At 32.1% G+C, this 13499-nt stretch overlaps 1 protein-coding gene across 3 annotated transcripts in view; it reads left to right on the forward strand.

Annotated features, from left to right (window-relative positions):
• Positions 1-13499, forward strand: part of LOC124533598 (protein outspread) — a 243973-nt gene that overhangs the window by 167661 nt on the left and 62813 nt on the right. For all 3 annotated transcript variants that reach the window (XM_047108985.1, XM_047108984.1, XM_047108986.1), the window contains exon 3: positions 12774-12839. In XM_047108985.1, the coding sequence (XP_046964941.1) occupies positions 12774-12839 (66 nt within the window). The remainder of the gene's footprint in view (positions 1-12773; positions 12840-13499) is intronic.

The raw sequence follows: 13499 nt of genomic DNA on the forward strand, positions 1-13499 counted from the left end.
GATGAACTGAGATGTATGTGGTGTCGTTTACGGGGAATGTCGCAATGAAAACTGCGTGATTACAACAGCGCTGATGAAAGCGGCTGCGTACGTTCTATGGTGCGTGCGGATGAGGGACATTTCACACTGCATGACACAAACGAAAAGAATAATGAAAGTCTACATCATACAGTGTGATAAGGGATCACAATTAAACTTTCATACCCAAAAATAAAAACTTTACTATAAAACTTGTTATAGTAAACGCACTTCGTATAGCGCGTAATAAGTGCGTTCAGATAACGAAAATTTTAAAATATATTAATATGTATATATCTAAAATTGTAGGTAAAGTATTTCTAAATGCTATATAACACATGTAGTTATTTTTTTCATACGAAATATTTGCAGCCGAAGAAACTCCAGTGAATGTGACACGTGTATACTAGAGGTCAACGGCAGAGATTCGTGACTTGATTAATTAGACTAAGATGTCTGTTCTTTGGCAAACACTCTGCTTGCGTGAGTTACGTCTGAGCCTTTGATTATACTTGAGCATTGTCTTTTTTGTAGGAGGCTGACGTGTAAATTACCTAGCTGATGGTAAGTGCCCCTTTCCATAGACTGACGGAGACATGAAACACCTAGCAGATACAAATCTTAGTAATATACCTACTTAAAAAAAACAGTGGTATGGTAAGTGGTCACCATCGCCCATAGACATGGGTGCTGTAAAAAATATTACCTATTTCTTACATCGCCAATAGGCCACCAACTTGCCTCACTCATTCTTCAAACAATACTAAGAATTGCATTTTTTTTTTTGTTAATTAATATATTATACTAACATAGGAGGTAAGTAATATGTATCACTAACAATAAAAATGAGTCTTAGTCACTTGAAATAAAAAGTTATTATTATTATTGCTCTTTGGCATATCTGATTGATAATCGGAAAACCCTTTCATCAAGTAATTTGTGCACCTCATGCATTGATAGTTGTGGGTCTATTGTCTCAATAACAGCCATTTCCCATCAAAATTTCCCATCGCTGGGCTAAGGCTTCTAAACACTGTACCAACTCTCGACCTCAATTGTTTCAAATACTTGTAACGATTGAGCTGAAAATTTGACCGCATTTAGTGCTTGTGACAATACATTATATTAGACTTAATACTGTTGCTTTATCAAGATGAATACTATACTATATATACCTGTTATATATACTGGTTTTAAAAGGTTTCCCAGATTCTTGCTCATTTGAAGAATTTCAATAAAAACTTTGCTTCGAAATTTTTCACATTGTTTTTATTGTTGTAAGTTGCACGATTCACTGAGACCACTTATAAACTCGAGCCTTAATAAAAATATACAGTTAACGAGATTTTAATTAAATAGTGCATTAAGTACTTTCGAAAGACGAATAAAAGACAATATCTACATTATGATAGCGGTATTTTAAAAGGTAATTCGACGGTAATGGTGAATGGTGCTTTCTTATCATAAATTCGCGTAACGCTCGCGACAAATATGGGCAAAAGGCTAAATCAAAAGCGATTCGAATCGATTCGGACGATTCGTTAATCGATTTAATGCAAATTTGTCATCTTTCAACTTTTGTTTTTAAATTTCAATTTCATTTTTTCTTTTACGATTTAGATTAGATTTATTTCTTTCAATAGTTTTCGTTTTTTTGGTTAACTAAAATTTGAGTGTGTCTTTGCAAAGATATCGAATTAAATTAAATTTTTTGGTGAGTGACCAATATGTACATATTGGTCAAATAGTAGGAAGCAAATTGCTAAGATGAAATACTAATTAAATGTCGAAGATAATAGGAATTATATTTTACATATATAATAAATAAATTCACTTGATTAATCCGTAACAGCAATCACACTAGTATTTACTACATTAGTAATAAATATCGCTCACAAACTACCAGCAATATTAATAATTATTTATACCTTTATTTATTTGCCATGAATGTTGAGAATGTTAAAAGAAATATGTCGACCATAAAATTAGATTAATTATATTTATAGTACTATACATTGCCTTATTCAAGAATAAGGTATTACAGAAATTTAAATTTTAAAGACTGAATGTGAAATCATAGTAATTACTAATATACAAAATATGTGATTATTAATATTGTAACGATCCTTACAGCAGTCGCGTTTGATGTGTTATATTTTACGCTAGTTATAGATAAATTATATCCTCTCGGAAAATGATTAGGCACGATTTGACGGTTAAATATAGATAATAATAGTTATTTGATTCGACCAATGGAGCGCGCCGGTGCTAGAGCGGCGAGCGCCCATTGGTCGAATCATAACGCGGGCTTCCCCGGCTTCCTGTTACACACTTCTGTCCCTTTTTACGAAAACCTTCACAAAAAAGTGTGAAAGCTAAATACTTACAGAACATATTTCTGAACATATTTATATTTATTTGATCCGATCATAATTATTGTTTTTTTTTATCCCTAATTCAAATAGCTAAACAAAAAAGAAAATTATATCAAAAGTTTGACGTTGTGAGGCCATAAAAAAGTAAAGATACCCGAAAATTAAATAATTACAACTTTTTGCAATAACAAATGTCTGGCTAATTCGCGTGTTGTCTTGTTCTTTCAAAGTGAATGACGTTAAGTAAAAAAAAATTAACGCAAAAAGCACGAGTGTGGCATGCGTTTTGTGGAATAATATTACCAATACATTTTCGGAGCTATGATGTAAAATCAATATCATAAAAAGCTCATTTTATGTCATTCATGAAATATTATAAACAGATATTATAGTGATTGTTATAAATATTGTTGACAAAACATATAAGATTCAGGCGTTTCGCGATCGTGATCTATGGCAGTTTCAAGTGTGTTTTTATATTAAATAGCTCTATTTGACTATTTATCTGTTGTTTTAATAATAGATGATATTTTATTTAATAAAAAAAGTATTTGCAATATAAGATTCTCAATTTAAAATAAGTGCTCAATTTGTGTTACAATGCGATCAATTAATTGAAAAAAATAACCTAGTTATAGTTAGAAACGAAGAATTTTTTTTTTTAAAATGGCTTTAAATAACACAAAAACAATTCATAATAGAAAAGTTGATACATAAATGTGGAATTTTGTACTGTTAATTTTTAAAAAGTAAGACTCTCACCCTTCTGTCAAATCAAAATAGATATAGGCACCGTGCAGAAACAATAGAGGGCGTTATAATCCTGAGAGTAGAGACACCGTGCGAGTAAAAAAAGAAACTTCCCAGAGACATTGGTGACAGGCTGGCAGCTGTCAAGTCTGTACATATGATTTTACAATGATCAAAATTATAAAACATGGTTTTTTTACCAATTAATTTTTCATCAAGAGGATTTTCGGATTTTCTGTTGCCAATAAAATGGGCGCTGCAGATGGTGGTATTTTTAGATGGGGACCAGTTTTTTTGATGTCTACTAAAAGAAACAACAGTTATAGGTTAGATTCAACGATCGACGAAAATTAAACTGTCTTCCATAACGGTTACCCACAAAATTGGTGATTTTTATATAAATAAAATCAAATAGTACAATTTAAATACTTGAAGGTATACTTACGTGTCTTTATAACTGCATTTATCCATTTCACTCTTTTATCCCTAAGCTATGGCATGTGAGTACTATTAGTAGGGAAATAGTAAAATTTTACACCCTTAAAGTTGTTTTTGGATGTATTACGGCATCCAGCAATACAACAATACATTTCGATAGCTCAAATTATCAAAAATTAACACGACAATTCAGAAATTCCGTTGTTTGACAGTAGAATTTCTAAAATTGAGGGTAAAAGTTTTGTATATGTGTCACGAGATGGCAGAGTCATCGCTACGCACGGTGCCTATACCTAATTGGAAAACCGAATAAGGAAAGGTCAAATACTGATTTCAGAATATTTTCCTCCACACCTTTCATGAATTCCATCACAATTTTTGAAAATAAATAAATTCTACACGGCCTGTTATACCTTTCACTAAGACTAATTTAATAAATATACTTCGTGATCTTGATAAAATGTTTAAAGAAAAAAAAAATCTCGTACAGGAATCGAAGTTATCTCTAATTGAAATCCTTTTGGAAGCCTAATTTGAAGGTGATCGATTATTATTTGTTCACGTACAAACCAAGAATAATCGATTCATTCGGAATCGAATTATCGCAACACATGTAGATGATATAACAATCATCAGTGATAACATAGTTACAATAGAAATCAATTACGTCCACGAGGTCGGTACCCCCCGCTGTTAACCTACCATAAACTCACGTAGACTACGCTTATTAAATTCTTCACATTCGATTTGACATTTAAGGATTTGATCAACCAGTGCACAAATGTAGTGCATAATATATTTCCTTTCCATTCGATGACTTATACAACTAAGCATCAGAATTATTGATCAGATTTGATATACACAATAACAGAAAGTCCACTGACTTGTCATTAAGATTGATAATACTTGGTAGGACACTAAATAATACACAATTTTCTCCGGTTATTTTCAGTTATTTTGTTATTATTGTCAATGTCGAATCAGGAAACGTTAACGTAAAATAACAGATACCTTAAGCTTGCCATATTAAAATGATCATATTCTGGAGCATAATTATGAAAACACAAATAGGCTGATATAAAGACAAATATCTAAATTTTATAATTTCAATAATCAGTGTGTCATCTAGATTCGTATACTATCCTAAGGACCAAATCGCTGATACGTGTCGTTCAATAATACAGGCGTGAAATAACTTAGCGCTCAACGGAACACAATCGTGTAAGCTAAATGGATCATTTGTGACAGATCTAGTGCACGAGACGCAAGAATACCACACACACTTTAGCAGAAGTGTTTTGAAACAGTTGAAAGAAATTCTTAGTCTCAATTAGATCTTCTAACGACTTCTTCGATTCGATGTAGTTATCAAGAAATGTTCAACAAATTTGGGAATTCTACAATCATCCATCCAATCATCATTAAGTGTCTTATACAAATCTTTACTTGCTTATTTATATGGGTGTTTTCCAAGCTGGTCTTCATATTCCAAATTCATCTGGCTCATTTACCAGTCCACCTAAACAATTGACATAAAAAAAATCAAAATTACGGCACCAGAAATTGCTACTGAAATCTTATTCTCGTATAAGAAGTTTACCTTCAAGATTTCAAGTTATTTTGTTTTGATACGTATCGAGTAAAGAGACATATTTATTTCTAACTAATTATATTAACACAGTTGTTCTCAAGTGTTTACTTACAAACAACATATATAATGTAGTTTTGTCGGATGTCAAACTTTAAACTATTACTGAGCAAATTACTAATATTCGTTGCAGCGTGTAACACGCTAGAGGCTAGCTTAGCCTAGGCTATAATTAACTGATTCACGACAGGTAGTTGCTAGTTAGCGAGCGGATGGGACACGACCCAGTACGTTATGCAAGTATTTCACACTCACAATGTTATAAACAATACGAAGATTCTAATATAAGCATTAATTGTAAATTATCTGTGGCATTTTTGTCGTATTCACCATCTATACTAATTTGGCAATAATGTCTTCATGACCTACCCCTGTCACCGCTCATTCCAACTGTGCAAGAGACTTGCAGACGTTTTAGCGCTCAAGTAACTCTAGTTTAGCGATAAAGGAAAACATCGTGAGGAAACCTGCATGTGACAAATTTCAACTGCTTCAAACCACGCGTTAGACCAGCGTCATGGAATATGCTTCAAACCTTTTCCTCAAAGAGAAAGAAGGGCTTTATACAGCAGTTGGAAATTTATAGGCTGTTACTGTTTTTTTTGTTTTTAATGAGTGATTTAATTGAAAGAGCTATACCAGACAGACAGACAAAGCTAATTTTGCATTTATATTATTAGAATAGATTAGTATAAACGCGTGAACTAATTCAATATTAACTTAAAATTAAAACATTACAAATTCATCTCATTTAAATAAATAATTATTGTTTTTGTACGTTAAAAGCAGCTATGTCATTATGCCACATTATTTACACATTCTGTCGTTATATTTGCAACAATGTAAGCGGGGGAGGCTCGTTAAAATAATTTAAAGGATGCCTTCTAAAAATAACGCCAAGTCCAATTAAGTGATTACAATAAATATCTTTTTATAAAGAATTTCACTTTTAGTTGAGTAATTTAAAGTGATTGGTGTAAAAACTTAAACTGGGGAATTATTTATCGTACCAACTACCTGTACCAACGATTCTAAAAATACACTATATGAAATACATAATGGGCCGCACTGCATGAACAGTTTCTCTTAAGACTTAAACTTGTATTTCTTTGTCTTGGAGTTTATCGAAGATTTAAATGTTTCGGATATTATCTATGTCCAATTGTATATAAACACAATTCTTCTTCAATCTGACCTGGACTTATGCTAGAAGCAAGGGCAACGGCAGATCAGAATATAGGTATATGCTTTATTAGTTGTCGCTCGTGTTTTAGGCGGTTGGTTGTTATGAATTAGGCAAAAAAGTTGCTTATGTCCTTCCTTTATCGAGTTCAAGTTTGCTTCATAGCAAATTTCGTCAAACTCGGTTCATTGGTTTGGCAGTTAAAGAGCGACGGACAGACAGACAAAGTTACTTCCACATTTATAACATTATTATGAAGTAATTCTGTTCATTTACGAGCTGTGATACATTAAAAAATACCTGTGTGATAAAATCTTACTAAGAAAAAAAGGTAGTTTTAAATACAAACAATGTCTCTGTAACATTATACAGTGTGTTCAAAAGATCTCTAACGTTTTAATAGGTTAATTGGTGTGACATTAATGTTCACGAGGTGTCAGCTGATTGCCATCTCGTCGCTAATGCCGACTTGTCTTTATCAGCTTAACTGGTGATTGAAATTGTTGAGACGGAGCGCCCGCACTGTATTGTTTAAGGTTTAAGCTATTAGCTAACGTTCCGTATTTATATGGCAATTAGCAAATTGTTAGTACTATTTTATGGATTATTTTGATGTTACTACACTAGCACAGATAAAGTATAGACTATTATTATCTACAGTGATTAAATCTATGTATTCGAGATATTAAATATATCTTGCATAAACAATAAATATATATTTTTTTATTTTAAAAACAAAGGAATGTGATTATAAAGCCCAAATTTGATCGAACTATAATTGACAGATAAATTACATAAAATATTTAATAAAAATAAAGTAAAATTAACTAGGTACAGACTAATTTAATTGTCATAAATTCCTATAACATTTTTGTAATTCTATTAATTATTGTTTTTCTTGTCACTTATAATCGAAATTATCTATTTAACAGTAGAATAAGTATAAATTTATTATCTGTGTAATAATTTCCATTGTGTTATCTGTTCCTTCCTCGTATCCCGTTATCTGTGGCACAGGTGTGCGGGAGCTCAAGTGTGATTGGAAAGCGTGTCGCGAATGCTGACACATAAATAAACGCGATTTACAACCGAGCGTCGATGTTTGAATTAATGTGTTTGAATTATAATTATAATATTGACAATTGTAATGGATCTCGTTATCTTATATATAAATTGTGCAATGGGAATTGGGTTAAACTTATTAAGATATCATATTAATAGCGTAATTAAGTTTAATTATATTTTACTTGAAACTACTAATTCAGTAGATATTATTCGTTTTTCGTTTAAATAGAATAATTGAATTTGTACTTTTGAAATTGCGTTTGCAATGTAATTGTATAATATACAACATCAAGAGCCTGTAAATTCCCCACAGCTAGGCTAAAGCCTCCTCTCCCTTTTGAGGAGAAGTTTTGGAACTTATTCCAATGCGGATTGGTGGAATACACATGTGGCACATGCAACCGCATGTGTCAAATTTCATAGAAATTATGCATTCCTCACGATGTATTGCTTCACCGCCGAGAACGAGATCAATTGTAAACACAAATTAAGCACATACATATTCAGTGATGCTTGCCTGGGTTTGAACTCGCAATCATCCGTTAAAATGCACTCGCTCTAACCACTGGGCCATCTCGCCTCTTATTATAATATATAATTATATAATATTAGATAATACACATATATATATTATGTTTTTCGCGACTCCATTCGTTTCTGCGGCGGCACGCGCGAGTGACAATCATCAACAATCGTCGCCCGCGGGGAAAGTCGGTCGCTGTAATAGGAGGCAAGGCGATACGCCCTCTAAGATTACCTCTCCCGCTCCGCTGCTGGAATGCAAATTATAAGTAGAATCAATATTACAAAAAACAGTAGTTTATATTATACATCGGTTACAATATCGACAATGCTAATAATATTGTTGATTAAATAGTAAATTAATTTCCCGCCATGTTAAGTATCTGTCATGTTCATATTTATGTTGCCAGTTTAAAAAAGCAGAATATTATAATATTTGTAGATGATAATAATCATGGGTCAAACTAAGAACATCCTTGTTTCTAGTCGGTTAAAGCACTAAAACCTTCTCCGGAATGTAACAAATACTTTTCTGAAAACCGCATCCAAATAGCTCTAGCCAAACGCGAGAAAAATCGCCGACAAACATACCTACATACATACAAACAATCGAACTGAGAACCTCCTTTTTTGAAGTCGGATAAAAAGTATCCTGTTTGTTCAGTCAAGTTTAAATGTCTGACAAACTGGATAGTGATGAAAGTTCGACTATCAAATCCAATAAGCTCAAGTGCAATTATTATTCCAATGCATTTGTATTTATAATGTCATACTTAGCGTTAATGAACATCGTGAGGATATCTGCACAGGGCCGTATTTAGGGGAGGGCAACCGGGGCAACCGCCCTGGGGCCTCCACATGAGAGGGGGCCACAGTTTTCAGCAAGTTAACAAATACTGAGATATAGGCAAATTATAATAATGTTACTATTTAATATTTTAAAAGTTACCGATGCAAATACGAAACAAATCATAGCTTACCGATTGAAATAAAAAAAACTAATTAATTCATAATAATATAATTATTAGGGTGTTCACGCTTCTGTTTGTCTAGGGCCCTCACTTCTTTGTGGCCCCGGGGCCTGCAGACCTTTAAATCCGACTCTATATCTGCATATTTATAATTCAATTCTGGCGCATGTGTAATATCCACTAAGCAACACTAGAGTAGTGTCTACGGGCAAGCAGGTATATCTATAGATGGTTACTGTATGGTTTGAAATCATTGTAATAATAATGATATTCTTAGTACCGACTCTGCCAAGTCAAAGTATCCTATGACGATTCATATAGTCTAGTGCATTTCCATTAATTAGTGTTAAATACGTGATAACCTTAAGCTCACAGCGTCAGTATCGCAAACAAAATAAACAGGATCAGTAAACCGGATGGACAGAAAACACAAAAATGACATTAGTGACGTCACTCCTAGCTATTAAATGCCGTTAAATTTAAAACAAATGACAGCAGTTACTTGTCAACTTGTCATGTCACGATGACAATTAAATATCAAATTTGAATGAGGGTTATAAATACAGCATTTATCAATGATATTCTAATAAACAGATATGTTGTACCCATACTAAACAACGGAAAAAATGTGCCGCCCCGGGGACCGTTTATTTTACATTTCGTTAAAAGTAAAAAGGATAGCTTCATAAAAACAATAAGTAAAAGGGATAACTAGATGTTTTAATTACGCATACTACGTAAAATGACTAAAAGCAAACGTCCCAATTAGGACGTTTTCTAGTCTTTACTTTTTGCGCGTTAATGACATGTCTGTTTACTAGAACATCATTGGCCTTTATTTAATATGTAATAAGAACTCTTCAATATTACTTTAGATTATGATTCGACGTTATTTCTCAATCCGACAAAAACATGAGCCGTGGAATATTCTGGAGAGATATCGTGGTGCTTAAACTACTGATGATATTAACTTGTGATTAGGCAGTCGAATTCCAACATGGCGTCATCTTGTTACGCGTTTAGACGCATCCGCCGGTTTCCTTTCATATAAGTATTGTCAATTATTGACGATGATATTTTGTTATTTGGAGCCTTGTTACGAGAACCTTTATTTGGGATCATTTGGGTTTCAATTCATGAGGTTCAAAATTAGTTAGTTCTTTGTCATGAGATGGTTAAAGCGGTAGTCGGTTTTTTTAAATATATGTGTTGTCATCACAAAAAATAAAAATGTTTTATAAATTGTATTTAATACAGGACAAGTACATAATTATAAAAATGAATTTTATTAACAAGTTTCTAGTCGGTTCTTCTCTGTATGTCGAACATGTGGTAGTTAAGATGTTAATTAATCCTGTAATGTATAAATTAAGTATATTGTATGTATATATTTAATACAGGTCAATGTACTTACAAAATAACCTAACATCATGTATAACATAGCATTATTACATAAGTATAGTAAAAATCCTTTTGGAATTTATTAACAGTCATTAATATGGCAACACTATTGTCTCGCGCCTCATTGTTCGACGCAAAAACTATGAATACGTTAAACTGAGAGCTATATGCAAATATCAGTGAAAGTGCCGTGTTCTTGAACCTATTAAAGTAATTACTGTTTTGCAAAGAGGTCGCATAGCTCGAAAACTGGTTAAAAAAATCATTAATTTCACTCAAATACTTAAACAATTATATTGTTTATTAGAAGAAAGTAAACATTATTCAATAAATTCTGATAAAAACAATACATGTTATAAGAGTTATTTAAGGCAGCATCTTGGGGTATTGGGTTCAGGATCGAGGTTAATGGAGTTTTTTTAATAATACATACCATAGTTAATAGTTAAATAGCACACCATAGTTTGACATTTGACAATGTTGGTGAAAAAGTGTTGGCCCAATGCATAAGACTTTTTTTAATTGTGACGAATTCTATCGGAATGAATAAGGAATCTAAATTTAATCTTACAGAAAAAAATGAACTAGGTATAATATTTTAATAATACTGGCTTTAATATGTCTTATGCCCTTTTCGTTTTGTTTCGTAATAAAACCACGTTTGAAATTATACAGTACATTTTTCATATCGTTACTTACACAGGGTGGTAAATCTAAACAATTGTTTTATACGCAACAGTAACTTAAAACAATGAGACACGTGCGTTCTTTCGTAAGCGTGATATAACTATAACCCGGCTAAATTATAAATAGCATTCGACGATCGATTTTAATACTATTATAGGTAACTTGCTATTTGGTTTCATAATAGATAGCTATTTCGAATTGTTGCGGAGTTCGTTCCGTTTCACATTCACAATGATAATTCAATTATATATGAACTCTTTGTTACGTTTGATAGTAGGTTGCTCTGCGCTTTATTTGCTAAATAAAAAACCGTCATCGAACTCGATCGATATATTTTTTAAACGACTAATTCACGGAGCACGATCTTTCTATAATATTAGTTCGGATTGGGTGTTCCATTTTTATCTGTACCGTGCAAATCGAAATTCCAAATTTAAATAAGATTTGAATTTAAAATTATAACCCGACTATGGAAAAAATCACGCTATGAAAAGTACAGTACAAAGAAATATTCTTGTCTAATATTGTTTTGTGCGAACTATTTTATTTCATCAGTATTTATCGTCTAATAAGTCGATGTAAACAGCCCTTACTATTGTAATTATAAACGAATTCGGATACAAGGATTTACTTTTTTTTTATTAGTGTAGCAAAGGAACAAAACAGTCATTTTATTGACGAACAATTTACACATATTGGATAACTATCCAGAAATCCTTTTAACACACAACAATGTTAATTATTTATGTATAGCAGTAGAATTGTTTTTGATTCGGTGGTGGTGGTACTCCCACAACCAGTAGTATTTGGTAATGGTTTCAAAGATGCCTGTTAGCATGTATTAACATAGCCGATTCAAAAGGTCAATGAGGTCATGATCAGTCACTTCTCACTCGACTCGCTGTCTAGATTTGGTAAAACTAAGTCTTATTTAATTTTAAAGCTATGCCCACACTTGCTAACTAGTCTAGATTAAATATGTAGTTTAAAAGGAATAAAGCTATACCCACACTTGCTAACTAGTCTAGATTACATGAGTAGTTTAAAGGAATTTTTCACACTAATAACATATATTATATGTAACGGGAAGTACTTTAGTATAAATGATAGCGAAATAAAATAGTTGAATTCTAATTTTCAAGGTTATATTGGTGTAATATGTTCGATTTGCTTGCGATTTTTTTTCACAGTATATCATTGCGAAATACAGAATTCCAATCCCAGCGGATATTTGCTAATCGACGATTAAACATTTTAAACTGTTGTTTGTTGTTCCCACGAATGGAACACGACGAAAATAACTCCGACAATGTTTAATAATGTTGTTGTTTTTAACTTGCAAATTAAAAAAGCAAATCTCGTCCGGATGCTTTGTGGAATACAAATCGGGTTTGAATTGTTTACTTTGAATTCTATATTTAAAAATAATTGACACTTCGAATCAGATCATACCATACCATGGACATTACTTGGACGATATGTACACAATAATATTATTTGTCTATTATAATTTCAAATGAGGTCCGTTCAAAATGAGGTTTTATATTTTATTTTTCTTGTTTCCATATTTAAAAATAATGTACACTTCGAATCAGATCCTACCATACCATGGACATTAATTGGAAGATATGTACACAATAATAGTATTATTATTTAATAATTTTAAAGAAGGTCCGTACAAAACGAGGTTTTATATTTTATTTTTCTTGTTTCAGAGATGGCAGCGGAGGTGGTTCGTTTTGTATGACGATGGAGAGCTAACCTACTCTCTAGACGAACACGTGAGTACCGCATTGTTGTGATTGATATTTCTATGAATAGTTCAATATTAACAAATATAATTTTCTAGAACACGTTTAAGATATAAAAATAAGTAGAAATGAAAGTTTCACGATTCCATTGTTTTTACTATGCAATGCGTAGGCTATTTTGATTAATCAAATTACGTTAGATTCGCCGAAGCCATTTCGTGAATAATATTACAAAAAAATTAAGCGTCAAGCATTTGAATACGCGGCGAATATCATGATAACTATAAGTTATAGAAAATTCCTGTTCTTGTCCAGAATCATCTATAAAATATGGGGGAGGTCAAATAGGCAGTCCAGTAGGTAGGCAGGCCAGTTGTTAATATTTGAGACATCTGCTTCCCCATAAAAACTGTACTGAATTTAAATAAATGGTATAATTTATTGCGAATTATATATTAAATAAATAAATAAAAATCAATTCCTAACAGATGCTAAGATGCCATATTAAAAAATTGGTTACAATTTATTTGGTATATTAAAAAAAAAGTGTAAATTGTGTGCGTATGCACGTATTTGTTTGTGTGTCGGCAATTTGAAAAAAACACAACCTTATGATTTACAACAAGTAGGAATATTACCGATCATTCTCAATTAGTATAAACGTTTCTATATCACTAAATATTTCATATT

This window comes from Vanessa cardui, chromosome 11 (genome assembly GCF_905220365.1).
Source record: "Vanessa cardui chromosome 11, ilVanCard2.1, whole genome shotgun sequence".
Classification (NCBI taxonomy): Eukaryota; Metazoa; Arthropoda; class Insecta; order Lepidoptera; family Nymphalidae; genus Vanessa; species Vanessa cardui.